Source organism: Salvia splendens, chromosome 22 (genome assembly GCF_004379255.2).
Source record: "Salvia splendens isolate huo1 chromosome 22, SspV2, whole genome shotgun sequence".
Lineage (NCBI taxonomy): Eukaryota > Viridiplantae > Streptophyta > Magnoliopsida > Lamiales > Lamiaceae > Salvia > Salvia splendens.
Genome location: NC_056053.1, coordinates 5,291,626 through 5,314,274, shown reverse-complemented (window position 1 = coordinate 5,314,274; position 22,649 = coordinate 5,291,626). Strand labels below are relative to the sequence as shown.

General features: G+C 40.5%; 2 protein-coding genes and 1 pseudogene across 2 annotated transcripts; all 3 read left to right on the top strand.

Annotated features, from left to right (window-relative positions):
• The first annotated feature begins 10,018 nt into the window (after positions 1-10,018).
• On the top strand, positions 10,019-15,403 carry LOC121787470 (copper-transporting ATPase RAN1-like). Its single transcript, XM_042186200.1, has 9 exons — positions 10,019-10,354; positions 11,097-11,711; positions 12,341-12,770; positions 12,923-13,248; positions 13,581-13,639; positions 13,736-14,078; positions 14,174-14,362; positions 14,436-14,693; positions 14,762-15,403. The coding sequence occupies exons 1-9, from the start codon at positions 10,106-10,108 to the stop codon at positions 15,239-15,241; spliced, it is 2,949 nt and encodes a 982-aa protein (XP_042042134.1). The 5' UTR covers positions 10,019-10,105; the 3' UTR covers positions 15,242-15,403.
• Positions 15,404-15,882: 479 nt separating this feature from the next.
• On the top strand, positions 15,883-18,915 carry LOC121786549 (annotated as a pseudogene).
• A 1,608-nt stretch (positions 18,916-20,523) lies between these two features.
• Positions 20,524-22,061, top strand: LOC121787995 (fasciclin-like arabinogalactan protein 7). Its single transcript, XM_042186848.1, has 2 exons — positions 20,524-20,735; positions 21,005-22,061. Exon 2 carries the CDS (start codon positions 21,037-21,039, stop codon positions 21,847-21,849), a length of 813 nt encoding a protein of 270 aa, XP_042042782.1. The 5' UTR covers positions 20,524-20,735; positions 21,005-21,036; the 3' UTR covers positions 21,850-22,061.
• The last annotated feature ends 588 nt before the right edge of the window (positions 22,062-22,649 follow it).

Genomic DNA, 22,649 nt, shown 5'->3' with positions numbered 1-22,649 from the left:
TGCGTGGACTAGAAAGACTTTTATGTTAGGACTATTAACAAGTGATAAACCTATAATGGTTAGGTATTCAACAACTTTCAAAACCAATTAATTATAACCAACTTTCTATACTATGGGTTTCACCTTGTTTTTTAATCTAATATGAACATTGAATTTCTATTTTTTCGAATTATTTTTACTCCAAATTAAAGTTGATGTGTTCATCGGGAATATTGGTTTGGTAAATTCGGCTGATCATTAGGCCATCCACAATAAGAATAGCCCAACAATAGTCTAGCCATAAACTCCTTCTGCCACGTCATCAGCACTAAAAATCCTCCTGCCACATCATCAAAACAAGCAAATAGCCCAACCATAGCTTAGCCACATCACTAATAACAATTATATAAAAATGAAAATAATTAACAATCACACAATATACAGAATTTAATTTACGAGACATATACGGGAAACATTAATAATACTATTAAAATTTTAAAAAGTACAATAATTTAAAAAAAGTACAATAATTTAAAAAAATTACAATAATTAAAAAAAAGTACAATAATTCACTCCTCCTCTCTGTCGTCGTCTCCTCCGTCGTTGTTGCCACCCTCGCCTCCGCCTCCGTCGCCACCATCGCCGCCTCCTCCGTCGCCACCGTCGCCGCCGCCTCTACTCCCGCCGGTCTCCCTCCGTGCCGCCTCCAACTCATCCTGCATGCTCATGAGCAATGTTTGAAGCAAACTCTTCTCCACGGGCTCCACCGCCGCCCGCCATTCGGCCAACGTCTTGACCATCTGAGCGCGCGTTTGTTGGCACGAGAAAAATTTGAGATCCGCTGTGGATTGGCCAAGGGGGATGCCGACTGGACCTCCTGGGAACCCCGGCGACCCCCTCGCCTCCCGTTGAGCCCGCTTGTGACCAACTGGGCGAGTTCGGCGAGCGAACGAACGAGGGATCGGGACCTCCTGGGCCGTCTCGGGGAGGTCGTGGGAACCACCGCTGCTGCCGCTGAAATCACCGGTATAGTTCAGTCGTTGCTTCTTCGGCCAGCCAGCGTCAACACCTACTCGGAACTTCTCGGAGTCGTTCAGCACAAGATAGCAGTTCCAGTAGGTGAACTCCTTATACAACCCGGGCTGGGAAAGACTTTCTCCGCTATCCTCCCGCAGTCTTCCTCCGTTTGGCCACTGCTCTGCATGTGGAGGGCGTTGGCGTACAAACCCGAAAATCAGGAGACGGCAGCCCTGATTCGGTCCCACCCCTTCCGGCAATCCTCCTCGTTGCGTGGCCTCCCCTCCGGGCAAAATGTCTGGTAGGCAGCTGCTATCTTGCCCCACAAGTTGACGATCTTCTGGTTGTTCGAAACGAGAGGATCGTCGCAAACACTCACCCATGCCTTGGACAGCGCGATGTTCTCCGCATCCGTCCACATCCTCCGGACCTGGCTATCCACACTCGGTTGCGACGACTCGCCCTTCTTCTTCGCCTTGCCCTTCTTCTTTGGGTCGACCTCGCACTGCTCCCCCCATTTGATCGGGAGTTTCCGGAACCCCGAGTATATCGAACCCCAACTCCTCTAAGGAGAAAGACTCAAATTGCGTGAACTGCGAATCCGCTGTGGTCGATGTGTGCGAAGAAGCAGTCGAAAAATCAAAACTGGGGCGATAGACGTTTTCCTCCCCCGGCGTCCCCTGCGTCGCCGGTACCCCCCTGTCGAGGGCTGCATCGGCGTCCCCCCTAGGCATCATCTGCATCCCGGGTGCCCACCCCGGCATCATCTGCACATCGGGCTGCATCCCCGGTACCCCCTGCCACGCCGGCGTACTCCCCTAGGTGCCATCCCAGGCATCATCCCCTGCCACGGGTACATGTTATAGTACCCTGGCATTGGACCCCATCCATCTCCCACGGGTACCGGGGGAGTTTGAGACCCGCTCGTCACTGGAGTACCATCGTTGGTGTTCTCCATTTCTCGGTGTTGATCTTGTACAGAAATTAAGATAGAGAGAGTACCCGTTAAAACAAGTGGTGCGAATGAAAATGACGTGCAAAGCGCGTATATATAGTGTTTCGAAAAAAAATTTTAAAAAAAAATCGTCTAGGCGATCCGGACATTGCAATAGCGCCTTGCAGATCGCCCAGCGCATCGCCTAGCGCCACGAAATCACCGAGCGCTAGGCAGTTTTTAATTTCAAAAATGGTTGGGCGGTTGCAATGGACCGCCTAGCGCCGGCGCTCGGCTAGGCGTCATTGCGGATGGCCTTAAACCAACATAAATTTTAATCGAAGATTTTTTTATATTTTCATATATTCCGAAACTTTTTAAACCTAAATGCATGAATTTTTTGTTTTTTTTTTCTTATCTTTTTCCATAAATTTTTTTAATTCAAATTGAAGTGCTAGTATAATAAATTAGACCAACCATTAAAATAGCGTCGTTTTTACTAATAGGGTAATTGATATTGAGATAGTACTATTAGCATTAGGATTGAGATCTCTTACATGGGAAACTTGCGCGATTAATCCTATTCACCCACAAATTTTGTGGGTGAATTCAATTGAATATTAAAGTGTATAAAAAAAATTCTGAAAATAAATTATAAAAATGAAAAGTAAAATGGTTTCTTAATATAGTAATGACTAATGTGTAAGCTACTCTGAATGCATAAACATGTTTAGTCGACATATTTATGAACATTGTAAATGATCAGGACGGAGATAGCATAGGCCAAGTCGCCGCTTCAGCGGGGGCTTGGCCGGCCGTCCTCCTTAATTCATCTATAATGTTTGGATTTTGTTTTATAAAGAGAGATACAGTGGAGAGAAGATAAGAAGGAAGAAAGGGAAAAGAGGAATATAGAAGGAGGGTTATAATTATAACCTGGGGAATAGAAACCACTCATTTATGTCCCTCTCTTGTTTTGTGTGATTAGGAGTAGTTGATTAGTATTTAATTTCTTATTTATTATTATTAGTTTAGAAATATACTAGGGGTACCATCTGGTTCTTCTATTTTTAAAAAATATTTTAAGCATCAAATACTACTCGTATTATTTAAAATTTTACGTATCAATTAATTTATTAATTTTTTGTCTACGATATTTCATTACATATTTTCTTACTCTTACTTTTCCCTCTTATAACTAGCAGAGTCATTTCTTTTTTTAGTTAAAGGTAACACAATTCCTCACTCTTATTTTCCCTCTCTCCTAGTACTTTATTATCTCTATTTTTTTTCATTTCTCCTACTTTATTATTATTTTTATTTAATATATTTTTTTTTCTTAATCTTCATGCCGGAAAGAAATACACTCACTACTATGGAACAGGGGAATATTAGAGAAGGCAAGCCGCTACGGGAGATTATAGGAGCATCACACGTCGTGCCACATTTATTGTAAAATTTCAGCATCGGCTCATTTTAAGTTCTGGTCCGTCCCTGTAAATGATTATTAATATTCTCTTCATATTTTTGACGAACACATCAAATTTTAATTTGGATAAAATACTTTTAGGAAAAACTCAAAGTTCTTATATTTGGAGAAAAAAAATCAACGGAAAAACTAAAAAAAATATTCACGTATATAGCAAAAAAAAATCAAATAATTTAAAGATTGATGAATTTATATACAAAGGCAAATAACCTAATTTAAATTCATACACCATTTTATATTAAATTATATACTAATATCAATATATGTCACCTGATTAGGATATTTTACACTCATCCACGACAATGACGATAGAGACAAATATAGTGACATTTGATATAAATAATCAAAGTTGGCGTTTGGAAAACAAAAAAAACGATATGACTTGGTAAACTGAATCTAAAATCCCATTCTAAAATGAAAAGGGTTTTAGATAAAAATCGAAATCTTCAATCTTTACTAATGGAAAATGGATTTTAAGTGCAAGACATTGAAAATTGGGGATAGGCAACATAAAGATTGGATCTTTGATTCAATCTGTATGAAATTTACCTATATAGATTCTCTTCTTAACCTTTGATGACTACTATGCCAAATTATTAACTGTGTTTTGTATATAAAAATTCCAATTTGGCATATTCATGGCATTGTTTTCGAAGAGCTTACCAAATCAATAGAGTAGTCTTCGTTAATTTCAGTTTCCTCCACTTTTCTCATGCTTACCTCAATAAATTGGGGAGTAAATCCACATCTGTAGCTGCTACTTGTCAAACATCCTTGCCCAAGTCTTACCAAAACGAGAACGAGATATTAGAGGTAGAAAATATGTAATCAAAGTCAGAAAATATGTAATTGGTAGAGTTAATATTAGTCTAGAAATAAGGTTATTCTCTACCTAATTTAGACTATAATACTCCCTATATTAAGGGGGAGACTCTGAGTATTGAATAAGAAGAAAAACACAATTCAGCCTTACTTCTAATTTTAATATGGTATCACGAGCAGGTTTGGGCTCAGAAAACTTTCTTCACCGCCCATAATATACCCTTCCCGACCTTCTTTTTACCTGTAAACAGAAAACATGTCAGAATCAGAGTATTCTGATACAGAGAAACCCCAAATCCGACACCCTTCCCCGCAGAACTCGCCGCCCAATTCGCGGAGTTCCTGCGGTGGCAGAGCCTGCATTCGGTTCCAAACAAACACCCCACCAGAGAAGACTCATCACCCCGAATCGTTGGGTGAAATCACAGTCAAAACAAAGCTTGATGGGGACAATTATCCCCTTTGGGCCAACCTCATGGACAGGGCGATCGGGGGGAAGGGACTGACGTCTCACATCGATGGAGTTTCTGACCCTCCACCCCGAAACGACCCCAACTACCAGCAATGGCAGCAACGAGACCATTGTGTCTTCAGTTGGATCATCAACAACATGGCGGCCGACCTCGTCAACGAGGTTTCACAATACGCCACAGCCAAAGAACTATGGGACGGGCTGGCCATCACGTACGGCAGCAGCGCAGACCCCGTACAAGTGTACGATCTGCACAGACAGACGAACACAATGAAACAAGAGGACATGTCCTTAGAAACTCTATGGAACAAGATGCAAAATCTATGGATCTCTATAGACAGACGGGAAACAACTCCGATGACAAAAGAACGACTACGATTGTACCAGTTCGTTACCGCTTTGGATGACAGATATGAAACGGTGAAAAAGGAATTAATCAGGCTTGATCCGTTACCGTCAGCCCGCGAAGCATACGCCCGTGTCAGGAGGGAATCGGTCAATAACCAGATTCAAGAGATTGGAGCGAGCCACTCACAGACCCCAAGCATCGGGTCTGGACTAGCGGTCTCCGACCACAGTCGGTCCAACAGTGCTCAACACCAGGCGATTCGTCCGTGGCAGAAGCCGCCAGAGGCGGACAAAAGCAGCGCCATGCACTTCAGCGCCGGAAGATCGGCGGGCAACACCGGTATCTCACTTTGTACCGGAGCAGCGCCATGCACTTCGGCGCACTGCACTGGGACCGCACACGGCGCTGGGGCGGCGAACGTTACCGGCGGCAACACCACCGGGGTGGGGCACTGCACCAGAGGGGAGAATCGCGAGGGAGACGCTGCAATGTGCTCGGCGGCGGCTAGGTTTTCTGCATTAGGTATATCATTTGGGGATAAATCCCCAACTCTTGGTTTATTACACATTGACCCCGCCCTATTTATAGAAAAACCCCCAAAATTTTGTAAATACCGAAACCCACCCCGCCCTACTCCTAAATGCCACATTCCACCCACAACTTCCACAGCATGCCAAAATCCACACCACAGTTCCGCTAAATTCAAAAACAGCCCCAACAGTTTCGATAAATTTGAAAAAACCCCCCAAAATGCCAAAAAATCCACCCCAACATCCGAGGCATAAAAAAATCCGAACCCTGAAACATTCTCCATGCCCAATATGCCCATTGAACCCTCAAAATTGGAATTCCTACCCAATATTAGTTGCAAAAATTCCTTCCACGCATTAGCTAACTCTTTCGTCACAATGAAAATGGATAAGGATTCAAATTGGATTTTTGACTGTGGAGCTACGGATACATTGTCTTTTGAAGCATCAGATTTCTCTAACATCTCTGCTTCTCGAAAGAGTTTTGTTCGTACAGCAAATGGTCATATGATACCAGTACAGGGAGCAGGCACTATCAAATTGTCGCCAACATTGCAGCTGTCAAACTGTATATATGTTCCTACTCTGGCACATAAGCTTGTATCTGTTAGTCATGTCACCAGAGAACTTCATTGTACTCTACTGATGCAGCCTAATTTTTGTGCCTTACAGGATATCAAGACGGGGATGACGATTGGGCGTGGCACTGAACGACGAGGGTTATACTGTGTTGACAAGATGGCCCACAACGGAACTGCGATGCTGACTCAAGGACCGACTGACTCACAGGCCTGGCTTTGGCATCGTCGATTATGACATCTGTCTATAGGATATTTGCGGTTACTTTTTCCTAAACTTACTAGTAATCTTCCGTTTTTGCATTGTGGCACTTGTCTGTTGGCCAAAAGTCATAGACACTCGTTTAAGATTAGTAATACCCGAGAGAATTCTCCTTTTTCCCTGGTATATTCGGATGTTTGGGGTCCGGCCCCAAAACACATGGTTTAAAATATTTCGTACTTTTTATTGATGATTGCACGCGCATGACTTGGGTATATTTTTTGAAATCCAAATCTGAGGTCTTTGAAATTTTTTGTCTATTTTATGCTTTCGTGCAAACTCAGTATGACCAATGTATTAAAACTCTAAGATCCGATAACGGTGGTGAATTTGTTAATTCCAAAATGTAACATTTTTTTTCAGAAATGGGTATAGTTCATCAAACCACTTGTCCTCACGGCCCTGAACAAAATGGGGTAGCAGAACGGAAAAATAAGACTCTCCTCGAAATGACCAGAGCCCTTGTGATAGAATCTCAAGTCCCAAAAACCTTTTGGCCAGAAGCCCTTGCTACTTCAGTTTACCTCATAAATCGCTTACCTACAAAAATCCTTAACTTCAAAACACCCCTCGATGAGTTCTCGGCCAAACACAAAATGCCATCACCACTCACGCTTGAACCTAGAGTTTTTGGTTGTTTCGTTTTTGTCCATCTACCAAAGCAAGACCGGTCCAAACTAGCACCCCGCTCTGTTAAATGTGTTTTTGTAGGCTATGAGATAAACCAAAAATGGTAGCGGTGCTTTGATACGTTAGCCAAACATCTCTACACTACCATGAACTGTGACTTCATAGAAAGTGAGTATTTTTTCCACCAACTTCGCGGTCAGGGGGAGGAAGTTCAGAGTATACCTACTAGTGACCCGCTAAGTTGTCTCCCATCTCCCACTGAAAACACCGCTCAAGGTCCTAACTGGCCAAGCTCGTGTCCTGTGACAAACGTTGGTCCACCAGACGACGTGAACAGCAGTACCACCGGGCCGTCTACAGAATCCCCTAGTCAACCTGAGGAGTTAAGTGACAATGTTCCACTGTCTTCCCCGACTGTGATTCCTATGGTAAGTGATAATGATAGTGTTGATACTAACAATCTGAGACAGGAAACTGAAACCAGAAATGTGCCCGTGGAGATGAGCGGAAGAGAAATGAGAGGTTTCACCTTACCTCCAAGAAGCACCAGAGGAGTGCCACCGAAGAGATACTCGCCGGATTGGAAAGGGAGAAAAACACGGTATTCCATTGTCAACACTGTGCAAGGCCACCTCACTGAAATGGTGCGGGAATTTGACGCTACTCTATATGAAGACGAGGATATTCCGTGTTCATGGCAAGAAGCAAGGAAACATAAGCACTGGCGAGAGGTAGGGGTGTGCATTCGGGTTTCGGTTCGGTTTTTTGTCAAAACCGAACCAAAACCGAAAAACCGAATTTAGTTCAAAATCCAAACCGAACCGAACCTGAAAAACTGAAAAACCGAAACCGATAAACCGAAAACCGAACTTAAAAAACCGAAAAAACCCGAACAAAACCGAAAAACCAGAAAAAAAAAACCGAAAAACCTGAAAAAAATTAAATATAATATAAATATATATTTATATATGTGTATTTTATTTTATTTTATTTTATATATACTAATAGAATATTTATATATAATATAAAATTAATAATACATATAATATATATTATATAGTAGAATATATTAAAAGAATATATATATTATATATAATATAATATAATATAATAAATTAATAGAATATATATATAATTCGGTTTTTCGGTTTTTTTCTTCGCCCGAACCGAACCGAACCGAAAAACCGATTTTTTTTGTTTTTAAAACCGAACCGAACCGAAAAACCGAAAAAACCGAACCGAATTTCAAAATTTCGGTTTGGTTCGGTTCGGATATTCGGTTTCCGGTTTTTTTGCTCACCCCTAGCGAGAGGCGATGAAGAAGGAGATGGATGCCCTGATCAGAAACGACACTTGGGAAGAATGCGACATACCAGAAGGAAAAAAACCAGTGGGATGTCGTTGGATATTTACCATCAAAAGGCGAGCTGATGGATCGATTGAGAGATACAAAGCCAGACTTATTGCAAAAGAGTACACCCAGACATACGGAATTGATTATGAGGAGACATTCTCCCCGGTAGCAAAGATGAACACCGTCATAACCTTGCTAGCAGTGGCGGCATGCAAAGACTGGCCCATACACCAGTTTGATGTAACTAATGCTTTCCTGCATGGGGAACTGAAAAAGAATGAAGAGGTCTATATGGAAATGCCTCTAGGATATACAGAAGGGAAGCAACTCTGCAGACTCAGGAAAACACTTTATGGGCTGAAACAATCACCAAGAGTTTGGTTTGGAAGGTTCTCGCAAGCTATGCTGAAATATGGCTACATTCAAAGCCACTCAGACCACACCTTATTTTTGAAGAAGAGAGGTGATCGGAGGTCCTGTCTACTTATTTATGTGGACGACATGATCATCACTGGAGATGATGATGAGGAAATCAACAACCTGAGGACTAACTTATTTCAGGAGTTCGAGATGAAGGATCTGGGCCCCCTCAAATACTTTCTGGGAATAGAAGTACTTCGGTCTAAGAAAGGAATATTTCTGCGACAGAAGAAATATGTTTTGGATCTCCTGGCTGAAACAGGACTACTGGACTGTAAACCTGCAGACACCCTTATGATGGTGAATCATGGATTGAAGATAGAAGAAGGTGCCAAGCTAGCAAATCGTGAAGAATATCAACGCCTTATGGGGAAGTTGATCTACCTTTCCCACACAAGGCCTGATATTTCATATGCAGTTGGAATTATAAGCCAGTTTATGCACCGACCACATGAGAATCACTTAGACGCAGCATTGAGGGTTGTCCGCTATTTAAAAGGGACTGCAGGGTTTGGCGTATTGTTAAGGAAAAGTGATGATCTAGAGATCGACGGTTACACTGATGCAGACTGGGCAAGTAACCCAATCGATCGGAAGTCTACAAGAGGATATTTCACCTTTGTAGGGGGAAACCTTGTCACTTGGAAGAGCAAAAAACAAAAGGTCGTAGCTCTGTCAAGTGCCGAAGCAGAATTCCGAGGGATTAAGAGTGGCCTAACAGAGATACTTTGGTTAAGGAGGTTGCTGACTGAAATTGATTTCCCACCTACTTGGAAATGCCAACTGTTCTGTGACAATAAGGCGGCAATCAGTATTTCAGAAAACCCAGTTCAACATGACAAGACCAAACATTTAGAGGTTGATCGTCACTTTATCAAGGAAAAAATTGAAGGAGGAATTATCAAACTTCCATTTGTTCGATCAGAAGAGTAGCTTGCCGACATCCTTACGAAGGCAGTAAATCCAAATGTGTTCAATGAGGTGTTGGACAAGTTGAGTATCAGAGATGCCATTGCTCAACTTGAGGGGAGTGTTAAACATCCTTGCCCAAGTCTTACCAAAATGAGAACGAGATATTAGAGGCAGAAAATATGTAATCAAAGGCAAAAAATATGTAATTGATAGAGTCAATATTTGTCTAGAAATAAGGTTATTCTGTACCTAATTTAGACTTTAATACTCCATGTATCAAAGGGGAGACTTGAGTATTGAATAAGAAGAAAAACACAATTCAGCCCTACTTCTACTTTCAATACTGCTCTTTCTCGAATGGCGCCGGGGACGAGGGACCTTCAGCTGACCGTCGTCGCCGGCGAGGAGGATAGGTTGTTGGGCGGCTCCGACGATGGGGATTCTGACAACTTGCGCAGGATTCAGGTGGGCGTGAGTGGGATGACCTGTGCAGCCTGCTCGAATTCTGTGGAATCGGCGCTGAGGAGCCTCGACGGCGTCGTCACGGCCTCCGTCGCCTTGCTGCAGAACAAGGCTGACATTTCATTCAATTCGTCCCTGCTTAAGGTCTCTTTGACTCTAACTTTCTTCGAATTTTATTTAATTTGTATGTGGTTGTCTCTGCAATCAGTTTTGAGCTCAAGTTTGTATGAGCTGTTGTTTGTTGGATAGCAATTGGGCTTCCTCAGATATAGTTGTTCTGGATCATGGGTTTTGCTTAATTATTGCTGTGGATTAGTTGAGTTGTGGTTGTTTTCATGAGCAGATTCCTGTTACCTTTTTGGGGCTTAAGCCGTTGATTAGAATTTAGATATACTGGTATTGATGCTGATGGAAATGGTGTAGACTTATAATGTGAGAATTGAATGTGAACTTATAGTTGTGCATTAGCTTCTCTTGTTAGGTGTATTTAATGAGTGGTTTACTACAGTTGAGAGTGAGAGTGGTGTACCATAATTAGTCACAACTTACAACTAAGTAGCTGTCAAAAACATAGGCTTTTTGAACTTTGCTGCTCTTTTTTAAGATTGTAGTATTCTCTTCTTGACTCTATGTTACTCTTGTCTGAAATGCTGAATGAATCAATGGGTTATAGTTACATGTAATCCTTCAGATAGTACATTTTTGTTCAAGTGCTTTTCCAATATAAAGTTATGATTTTTTGCGTTCAGTTCTTATTATGAGGTTCCACATTTTTTTGTGGTTCATTATGGTCCTATTTCCAGTTTAGAACTTGTTATGTTGGCCTTCCAATTGCAAGCATCTTCACAGCTCTGTTGGACCCTTTGTATCCTGTTTCTTGTCCCAGGATGAAGACATTATAAATGCAATAGAAGATGCGGGTTTTGAGGCTGAAATTCTACCAGATCAAACTGCAACTCGATCGAATCCACGACGGACCTTAATAGGTCAGTTTACCATAGGAGGAATGACATGTGCGGCTTGCGTAAACTCTGTGGAAGGGATTCTAAGGAATCTACCAGGTGTGAAAAGGGCTGTAGTTGCCTTGGCTACTTCTCTAGGTGAGGTTGAATACGACCCAAGTTTTATTAGCAAAGAAGATATAGTCAGTGCAATAGAAGATGCTGGTTTTGAAGCTTCATTTGTGCAGAGTAATGAGCAGGATAAACTTTTGCTTGGGATTTCTGGAATTGCAAGTGAAACTGATGTACAGTTGTTAAATGATATACTTTGCAACTTAAAGGGTGTGAGGCAATTTTCTATTGACCAAACAACACAAGATTTGGAGATTCATTTTGATCCGGAGCTTCTTGGTGCCAGAATATTAGTTGATTCGATTGAAAGTGATAGCTCTGGAAAATTAAAATTGTTTGTCAAGAACCCTTATGCTAGAATGGCTTCTAAGGATCTAGAGGAGTCTGCAAACGTGTTTCGCCTGTTTACTGCTAGCTTTATTCTCAGCGTGAGTATTCTATAGAACTTCTGTTATGCCTGAGCCTCAGTGTACAGTTGTTCTGTTTTTGTTTTATCCGTCTGAGATGTTAATCCAAGAATTAATTGGATGAAATTACTTATGCAGAAAGACATTGCTGGCTCACTAATTAGAGGGTGTTTAGCGGAGCTTATAAGCTTCTTAAAATAGCTTATAACCTGTTTAGCAGCTTATAATTTTAAACTCCAAGCAAAATATGTTCCTAAGACCCATCTTATTTTTTAATGATCTCATGAACAGCCTACTACGGTTGTTATTTCCAGCATATACCTTCCTTTGCATTTCTTTTGAATCTTCTCTCTCTAGCTTATAAGCTCAGTTATCCAAGCACTTTGTCAACTCTGAGCTCTTAACATATTACTTCTTATAAGCTCTTTAAACATCTTATAGGCTGTCCAAGATAAGCTTAGCCAAACACCCTCTTAATGTAAGCTTGTTGTAGTTACATTGTTAGTCGGAACTTAAATAGTGGTTATAAAAAATAATTTATTGTTTAATTTAAACTAGTTTCTTCGTTACAGTCCTAACAACTTAATGACCTTCAGTACCTGTCCTAATTTATTTAAAAGTGTTTCTCTCTCCTGTTCAACCCGCTTCAGGTTCCCCTTCTTTTCATGAGAGTCGTCTGTCCGCGCATACCTTTATTGTATTCTATACTACTTTGGCGTTGTGGCCCCTTCCAAATGGGTGATTGGCTGAAGTTGGTTTTGGTATCTGTAGTTCAATTTATCATTGGGAAGCGCTTCTATGTTGCAGCTGGCAGAGCACTTAGAAATGGTTCAACAAACATGGATGTCCTGATTGCATTGGGAACTTCTGCTTCATATTTTTATTCCATATATGCATTGCTCTATGGTGCAATGACTGGGTTCTGGTCTCCAAGGTACTTCGAAACAAGTGCTATGCTGATAACTTTTGTACTTCTTGGAAAGTATTTAGAAAGCCTGGCCAAGGGGAAGACATCAGATGCTATTAGGAAGCTTGTGGAGCTTGCTCCTGCAACTGCTACGTTGCTTATCAGAGACACGGGTAGGTGTTTTTTTTTGTATGCAAAGTTTCTATTGAATTTTTACTTGTTTTTCATTCACTAAAAAGAATTGGGCAGCATGTATGATATTTCTGATATTGGAATGCATCTTTATATATCTGATTGGGATAAACGGGGACTTGTATCATTGCAGGTGGAAAAGTTGTTGGAGAAAGGGAAATTGATGCTTTATTGATTGAGCCTGGTGACATATTGAAGGTGCTTCCAGGGACAAAGGTGCCCGCTGATGGTTCTGTAGTATGGGGTTCAAGTTATGTGAATGAGAGTATGGTCACCGGTGAATCTGCTCCGGTTTTGAAAGAGATCAACTCACCAGTTATCGGGGGTACTATCAATTTGCATGGTTCGCTTCACATAGAGGCCAACAAAGTGGGATCTAATACAGTCTTAAGCCAAATTATATCTCTAGTTGAGGCAGCACAGATGTCTAAAGCTCCCATTCAAAAGTTCGCTGATTTTGTAAGTTATATCTCTTTGTTGATTTATATTAATTCATATATGCACATTTCAGCTTGTCTGGCTCTGGACAGATAAAAGAGTCTCCTATAGTTTATATGTAAGTGCCCGATATGAAAGCAGTAAAGATAACATGTAGTTGGATTATCACATTGAGAGTCAAACGTAGACTATAGTAACAGCTTCTTTTATCGATATATGACCCCCCCCCCCCCTCAGAAGGTGTCATATGTATCTCCTGTGCTTATTAGTACAAATTTAACTGATAATTTTTTTTACCCCTTATCCTGACTTATAAATAATTTTCTCATATTGAGCATTGGTGACTGATACAGATTGCGAGTATCTTTGTACCCTCAGTAATAACTTTGGCACTGTTAACCTTACTAGGATGGTAAGCTTAATATGGCCAAATTTGTTCTTTCATAGTAGTTGGCAATTAGTAATGTTGAAGTAAAATTTTATTTTTTTTATGGACATCCATGTGCAGGTATGTTGCTGGGGTTCTTGGAGCCTACCCTAATGAGTGGCTGCCAGAGAATGGCAATTATTTTGTATTTTCCCTTATGTTTGCAATATCAGTTGTTGTGATTGCTTGCCCATGTGCACTTGGGTTGGCCACCCCAACTGCGATCATGGTTGCAACGGGAGTGGGAGCTAAAAATGGTGTGCTGATTAAAGGAGGAGACGCACTGGAGAGGGCGCAAAAGATCAAGTATGTTATATTTGATAAGACGGGAACATTAACCCAAGGGAAAGCCACAGTGACAACTGCAAAAGTTTTTTCAGGAATGGATCGTGGTGATTTCCTCACTTTAGTAGCTTCAGCTGAGGTAAAAAAACCCGAACTTTACATTAGAGAATTTGAGTTGCGCACGGACAACTTGAGTATAATAAGGGTCCTAGATTATCTTTTATTTTGGTACAGTCTTGCAGCGAACACCCGTTGGGGAAGGCTATCCTTGAATATGCACGCCATTTCCATTTCTTCGATGACCTTTCTGATACAAAGAATGGTCACAGCAACAAGTCCTTTGATTGGCTTCTTGAAGTAACTGATTTCTCTGCTTTGCCTGGACATGGCGTCCAATGCTTTATCGATGGAAAAAAGATTTTGGTGAGTTTCTTTATCCACACTCTGCGCATCTTAGAAGAAATTCGTCTGAGTGTCGTGTATATTTGTTTAACAGGTTGGCAACCGGAAGCTGATGGCTGAAAATGGCATCACTGTCGAGGAGCACGTGGAGAAGTTTGTGGTGGACTTGGAGGAAAGTGCCGAGACAGGGATACTTGTGGCGTATGATGATGATCTGATCGGTGTTATGGGGATAGCAGATCCACTGAAGAGGGAAGCCGCTGTCGTGATAGAGGGCCTCAAGAAAATGGGCGTCGTTCCTGTCATGGTCACCGGTGATAACTGGAGAACTGCTCAAGCTGTCGCGAAAGAGGTTTGTTATCTTGGTTCATGGCGTTTTTTCTCTACTGAAAAAACTGATTGACACGGTTTGGGTTTTAGGTGGGGATTACCGACGTGAAGGCAGAGGTGATGCCGGCTGGGAAAGCTGATGTAGTGCAGTCACTTCAAAAGGGGGGGAGTTTGGTAGCGATGGTGGGTGACGGGATCAACGACTCTCCTGCTCTGGCAGCAGCAGATGTAGGCATGGCGATAGGAGCGGGGACGGATATCGCAATCGAGGCAGCGGATTACGTGCTGATGAGAAGCAGCTTGGAAGACGTGATCACGGCTATAGACCTGTCGAGGAAGACGCTGCAGCGGATTCGTGTGAATTACGTGTTTGCAATGGCATACAACGTGGTTGCGATCCCAGTAGCGGCCGGGCTTCTGTTTCCGTCTCTGAAAATCAAGCTGCCGCCGTGGGTCGCCGGCGCGTGCATGGCACTGTCATCTGTGAGTGTTGTGTGCTCATCTCTGCTGCTCAGGAGATATAGAAAGCCAAGGCTTACAACTTTACTGGAGATCACTGTAGAGGACTAGTAATAGTCTAGTAGTGAGAGAAGCAGAGTTGCCAGTTTTAATGGGATGTATAATTATTCTTGTCTTGTACAATATAAATGAGATGTAAAATTTTCTGATATGTACATATCAACAGTTTTATAGAGTATTTTCACCTAAAATTACAACAATCCAATTATTTAATTTTGATTCGTTTATGATAAACTTAATTAATGTATAGATGATATAAGATTAGACATAAACTTATAGTAGTAGTAGTAAGAAAATCAAGATAAAATAGCCGCATTGGCATGAATTCCTCCATATCAAATCTAAATGGAAGTAAAAATGTTCAAATAAGAGAGAAACTCTTTATCCTTGTATATTCTCTTCATCCGCAAATAGGAGTCCCGCAATCTCGATCCAATCAATGAGTCTGCCACATCGAACGAAGCTTTTGGTTTTTTCAAACAAGTGGGCCTGGCCTTATAAATTTAAAATTTCCTCGTCCATTTCAATATTAATACAAAACAGTGGCAAATTAGGTAAGATATGTTTGAGATATGAAAATCCAAATAGATAATGGGCTTTGTATTTGGGCTTAATTGGTCACGCTTTCGGATAGTTCCTTTTTTTTTTCTCGAAATCAAAGTTCAAAATTTGATTATTCTATGGGCAAATTAATAATCGAGACGAACTGTGTTCCCGTTGAGGTTGAGAAACTGCTTGAAATGGCTAACACCGTTTCTGTTCTTGCTTATTCTTCTTCATCTTCTTCTACTCCTTTCACCAATAAATCCCCAAACTCGAGGATTTATTGTCAGAATTACCCTCTCGCCAGCAAAATTATCGTCAAAAGTAAGGTCATTTCCCTTCCCTCGCCCTTTGATTTCATCATTTTCAACCTAATTTATCTCAATTCTTCTCTTCTCTTGCTCATAACATCTCCAAGGACTCTATTTCGATTCTGTTCTACACTATTTTTGTTCAGCTTCTATGTTTTAATTATGTTCTACACTATTTTTATTTGTATATTTTTTGTCTTACAAAGGAAGCAATTTTGAAAGGCTGTTTCCTTGTAAGCACAGGATTAGAAGCTCAAGTCTTTCTTCCATTTATTGTTATATGCATTATTATTATAAATTCTCATTCATTTCCAGCAGATATGAAATGTTGTGTGTGTCAAACTGTAAGCTCTGTGCTTGAGTTCAATTAGACTTATAGGGAGACAATGGCAACTTTGGTAACTTGTAAAATAAGCCACATTTGAATAAAATTCAGGAGGTCTAATATAACGTTTCTATTAATCTAGCTTCTGTATCTTGGCTAGCTGCTGCTGGCATTAGAATGAGTTCATTTGGAGATTGTCTTGCAAAATGTTGACACTTCTTTCTCAATGATCTAATAGATGATGCTTTGAATTATTTCTTTTCGACACAAACTCTGTTACAGCTTACAAGTTTTGAATACATTATTAAGATCTTTGGGATTACAATGATAGAGGCCTAGACATTCCTTATCATGTTGGAGGGCTTTCTCTTTATATAGCTTTTGTAAGGCTTCTTTTCAACTAATTGGCATTTTACCAAAATGTCATAAGTGTATACAAGTACTTGCATACCTCCTGAGGGGTGACTGTGATGCCCTTATATCCTTTGAATTTCATAAAGAGTAGACAGAACAAGCAACAAATACCTGCAATTTCTGCCTTTTTTCCATCTAGTTAAGACTTGGTGCCCCCTTTTCTTATTTTATCCCTTCCCAGGGGTTTTCATTAGTACTTTCTTTTGCTCAAGCAAAGTAAACTATTTCATGTATTTCAAAAGAACTAGCTTTTGGCCTTCATTTTTGTTACTAATTTACTAAAACTGTTTTGGTTATTAATTGTACTTGAATGCAGATCTACCCTTTTCGGCAAGTGAAAGCCGCCTACTGAAGGAATTTCAAAGTATGGACAGATAGCCGAAGGTAGATTTGATGGAATTTGTTCTTCTACTAAGTTGTACTCCTATATAATTACTTTATGATGATTTATCTCTGTCACTAGCAGTAAGACTTATCAAGGACGAAGTTAGACAGAAGTCAAAGGATTCGCATTCATCCAATACACCTCACAAGAAGCAGCATTACTTGCTCTAGAAAGCATAGATTATCAGGTTCCATATCATACAATTGATTTAGCTCAATGACAAAAAATAACATATGAAGAGTCGCTTTGTTTATTATTTTTATTTTTTCAGTTGTTTGACGAGAGACGAGTGTTCGTCGAACTTGCAAAGCCTCGTAAAAGTGATTTTGGTGGATACCCAAGAACCTCGGGGCCCCCTCAAGAACAAAGATTGGAAATTCTAGATGATGTTGATTAGTGACGTAGGTTGCTGTTTAACTACATTTCACACTGATTCAGCCTCATGTTTTCTGCTTCAGAAATATATGAACTGCTGTGTCAGTATAGGACTAGTAATATATTCACTTGGGTTGGGTTGACAAAAATCTCTGAATATTGGTATCATTAATCAATAATTTTTGGCCTCTTAGTGCAAAAGATGTTTAAAAGCTTCATGATTATGGGATATAATCGAAATTGGTGTAGGTTCCAAAATATTATACATGTTGCTGTTTGGCTTTGTTGTTTCCTTTTGAATGCATTGTGGTTGTTGAAAAATGTAACACAGAGGCTCAAAAGATTATAGAATCAATCATAATCATCAATAAAGCATTCTAAGTTGATGCGTTGAGTCTCCTCTGTGTGTTAGCATACAACTAACAGGCGATGCAAAACATAAGCATAATCTAACTTGAGGCGTTGTGACACTAGATTATAACAAAAACTAATACCATGAAACTGTACAGCATAAGCTTCACTCGATAAAACCTCGTATATGCATTTCCTCTCTTTCATTTCAGCCACAGTTGTCTTTGTTTTTGCTTTTCACTTGCTTACCCTTCCTCTTGCTCTAGCTTCTCCGCCACTGTGTCTTGTAACTCTTGTTATCATGGAAAAAGCAGCCTTGGGTGAGGGAATCGGGCTTTCCCTGAGGATGTCTCGCCTGATTCCATCATATTTGTCATCTAATCCGGACAGGAACTTGTACGATCGGCTATTTTCTATTAGTTTGGCGCAGCAGTTGTTTTCACAGCATCTGAGAGGAGCTGGTTGTCTCCGATCAATATCCATCCATATGCCTTGCAACTCGTTCCAGTAATCTTTCAAGGTACGTTGTCCTTGTTTTATTCTGATTGCCCTATCTTCCAAGCAATAAAGTTCATAGGGGTCATCTTCAGTTACATCTCCATACATGAGGGCGAGGCTATCCCATAAAGCCTTGGAGGTCGGTTTATATGCGCAAAAAGTGACCAATTTCATCTCCATGTTCTGAAGCAGCAAAAATAAGAGGGCATGGTCATCTTGCTCCCACTGTGAATACATTGGATCATCTGCTGTTGGTGGTGGAGGTACTCCAGTGATGTGGCTGGACATGCCCCTGCTCCCGATCGCCACTCTCATGAGTCTCGACCACAGCGGATAGTTGTTTTCGTCCAGTTTGAACCCGAACACAGTGTCTGAATCTGGTATCATGCTTGCAATCTGCCAAGTTAATTCACTTTGCTTTGGTTTGTGGATGGTTATTTATCTACAAGGATAGTGTATATGGCTAAAACATTACAAGAATTTGATTGAATCTTTTTCTAGGAAAGATTTGTCTTGATTTCTACATTGATTTCTTTGATTTTCTTTCCTCGTTCCAACTGAGAAGCCACCTATACAGATCCATCGTATCATCCAACTTGAATTATGCATTCAAAAAGATTTGATTTCTTACTTTTTATTCATCTAAAATGATGTTTTTACTATAGAGCATAAGCCAACCAAATACTATATAGGGGGAGAATCAGATTATTTCCTCTCTCTTGTAGCAAGTATAAATCATCACAATATGAAATTAATGATACAGGAGAGAAAAATAACGCTAATTGACGCAAAATATACGAGCGTGTAGGCTATCAGTAACCATGACTCTTATCCATCTCTTCTGTTCATTATTTATGGGTCTCACACCATAGGGCATCTCTCTTAATCTCCTAGGGCATCTCTCTTTATGATAAATATTCCTTAAATAATTCATTTGCTAAATCCAAAAAAAAAAATTGTGATAGAAAATATTGCTTAAATGGTTGGCCTTTTTTAAAACCCACAAGCTACAACAATACAAGTCAATATGATTGTCTCTAATTCATTTTGCTTGTCTTTAATTCATTTTGCTTGTCTTTATACTATCTAAAACAACCAATCTTGCTTTTTAGCACCCACCGCATATATTATTACTAGTATGTTAGAGAAATAAATTATACGAGGCCTATAATTTCAAATAATTATAGGGACCACGTCAAGATTTGATGTGAGCAAAATATTAATGTGAGATGTACATTACACCGTTTGCTTCATATCATTCAGTTGGAATTTCATAATCTTGTATATATGCAGTTGGATAGCGAAATCAAATAAGTAATTTTTTTAAGTGAAAACCTAACGTTATAAACATGAGTCATAGCGACGTAGCCAACTCATAAGATAAAAGTTTAGCACACGCTGAATACAAATCACAGGTCATCACCAAAACAGGTATAAATATAAATATTACTCCTTTATTAACATAAAATAAAACTCTTTTAGTAGTAGTAAAAAGGCATACAAAAAAAAAGCGATTCCTAGTTATAAATTACACGCATTAGATTATCTTCCAACTGAGTTTAAATGCGGAACTAGTACAATACGAGAGATAAAAGAGAAACGCAATTGAAGTAATTTTTTTTGGATAATGAGACTCACTTTTTTTTTGTTTTTAAACTAAGGGTATCCACCGATAGACCAAATGACTATTCTGCATGCTGATTTGTAGGCACCTCGAAGGGTGGGAAAGCTGACCTAAGAATTTAAGGTTGTTCCATACTCTAAGCCAGAGATGAATCCCTTAACTATTTGTTTAAGGATGGACGAGTCCGATGCTAGTTGACCACAACCATTGGGTCGAGAATCACTTTATTAGCATTGTAATAATGTATGGCAAAAATAATTCCATAAACAAAAAGTAGACACATATGGAGTTTAAAAGTAAGATATTGAAAATAGTGGGGGGTAAAACTGTAGAACCTGTATTAAAATTAGAACTAGTAAAAACAAGAGATGGCTTTATTAGCGTACAAGTTTTGGGGTTGTTAAGTTGGGAGGTTGACACAGAAAGCCCACCTACATAGAAGCACTTCAAACAAACTGTTTTAATGAATTTTGGCTGATATATTATTATTTTTATTGATTAGTAGTAGTAACATTTGGAGTGGGGGTGGGTGGGTGAAATTTTACCTTGCCATCTCCAGCTCATCTATTCTTTTATTCATCAACAAACGCCATATAATTCTGCCACCATCTCCTCCCTCCTCTATATTTATGCCGCTGCTGCATCAACACACTCAATAACTTCGCTTCCTCCGCCGCATTGCCCCTGCTGCTGCTGCATTTTATTGCCTTTTCCCCCAGGTTTGTTAATCTCTCTCTCTCTCTCTCATTTTAGCTCTGCTACCTTGTTGATTTAACTCTTAATCTCTGGATCTGGAATTTTCAACCTAATCTAACGAAATGATGTATATACCTAATCTAAGCTTATAGATCTGGTTGTAGATCGGAATTTTCCTTCTCACATCACATTCGCATCCATAGATCTGTTGCTTCTTCCTTCTATTAGAATTTAGTAAATCCTTTCATCTGATCTAGCTGCATTGCTAAAGCAAGTGAGTTATGTGTTTCAGATTGGAGGAGGAGCTGGAAGTAGATCGAGAAGATGCTGAAATCGATGAGAATGAATGTTATGATTTGCAGCACTCTGCTGTTTCTCTCTTTCGCAGCATCAGCCAACGGTCAGAAAACCAGCCCCGCGCCGGTGACTCCGGTACCGGCACCGGCGCCGGCACCGGCGACCGATTACGTTAACCTAGCTGATCTGCTATCGGTGGCGGGGCCGTTCCACATTTTCCTAAAATACCTGGAGTCGACGAAGCTGATCGACACATTCCAAGACCAAGCCAACAAAACCGAGGAAGGAATCACTCTATTCGTCCCCAAAGACGAGGCGTTTTCATCCATTCGAAAGCCAGCTTCTCTCTCCAATCTCACACAGGAGCAGCTCAAATCCGTAATCTCCTTCCACGCCATTCCGCATTACTACTCCCTCTCCGACTTCCGGAACCTCAGCCTCAACAACCCCATCCCCACCTTCGCCGGCGGCCCCAATTTCGGCCTCAATTTCACCGACAACGCCGGCACCATCCGCATCGACTCCGGATGGACCAGCACCAAGGTCATCAGCGCCGTCCACGCCGCCGATCCCGTCGCGATCTACGAGACCGATAAAGTCCTCCTCCCCACAGCGATATTCGGCACCGACGTTCCACCGCTGCCCCCGGCCCCGGCTCCAGCTCCTGCCGCAGACCCCCCGGCCGCAGACACCCCTTCCGCCGCCGCGGATAAAGGCTCCTCCTCTTCATCCTCCTCATCGCACTCCAATTCTGCGGCGACGTCTTCTCCAAAGAGTATTGTTCACGGCCATCTCGTGACGGTTATTGTCGGTGTGCTGCTGATGTTGTTGTGCCGCTGATGATCTCGATGGATTGTGTCATTGTTTAATTTCTGCGTTTGCCTTTTGAGTATTGAGTTAATTTAATTGCCATGGATCACTGCATACCAATTTTTCTTCTTAGCTATTCATTACCATACATGTTATTGTTATGTATATGATGCCCCCCTCATGTACGTATGTATACTTTGTTGCTGGAGATCGATTCTATCAATTGCATTTTATTAATTCTATTCCTGTCTAATTACGCATTTTTTTAAGATGAGATGCAGCGTGTTTCATTTTGTAAATGTAACGTATAAAAAGTTTGTGTCTTGCCTTTCTTATGTCATTGCAAAAACAAATGGTTTGTTTGACTAGCATTTCTCTATGCACTCTCATCCTCAAGAGTCCTAACAACCATTCAAATGACAACCAATATTTTGAATTTCATATTGATAACCCACGTTCAAAATTTTTATTTTATGTTTTTTTTAATATGTTTAATATCACAAGCGTTATAATACTACCAAACTAAGACCATTTTCAAGGGTACACTACAACCTAAAATGGGATAGGTTATACAGCTCCAATAATACTCCAAAACCAATCTCATTTCAGGCTTTTGAGTAAAAAATATCTACCTTTAGGTTTATACTAAATCAAAACCAAAAACTTTTTCAAATATTGTGGGTAAAAAAGATCTTTTAAGTCTGAGTTAAGTGTAAATGGTTGGAGTAAAATCTTATTTGATGTGACATTTACACTAACATGAGTTTGAGTTTAGTGTAAATAGTTGGAGATGCTTTTAAAAACTTCGACTATGTTATTTCTATTTTTAT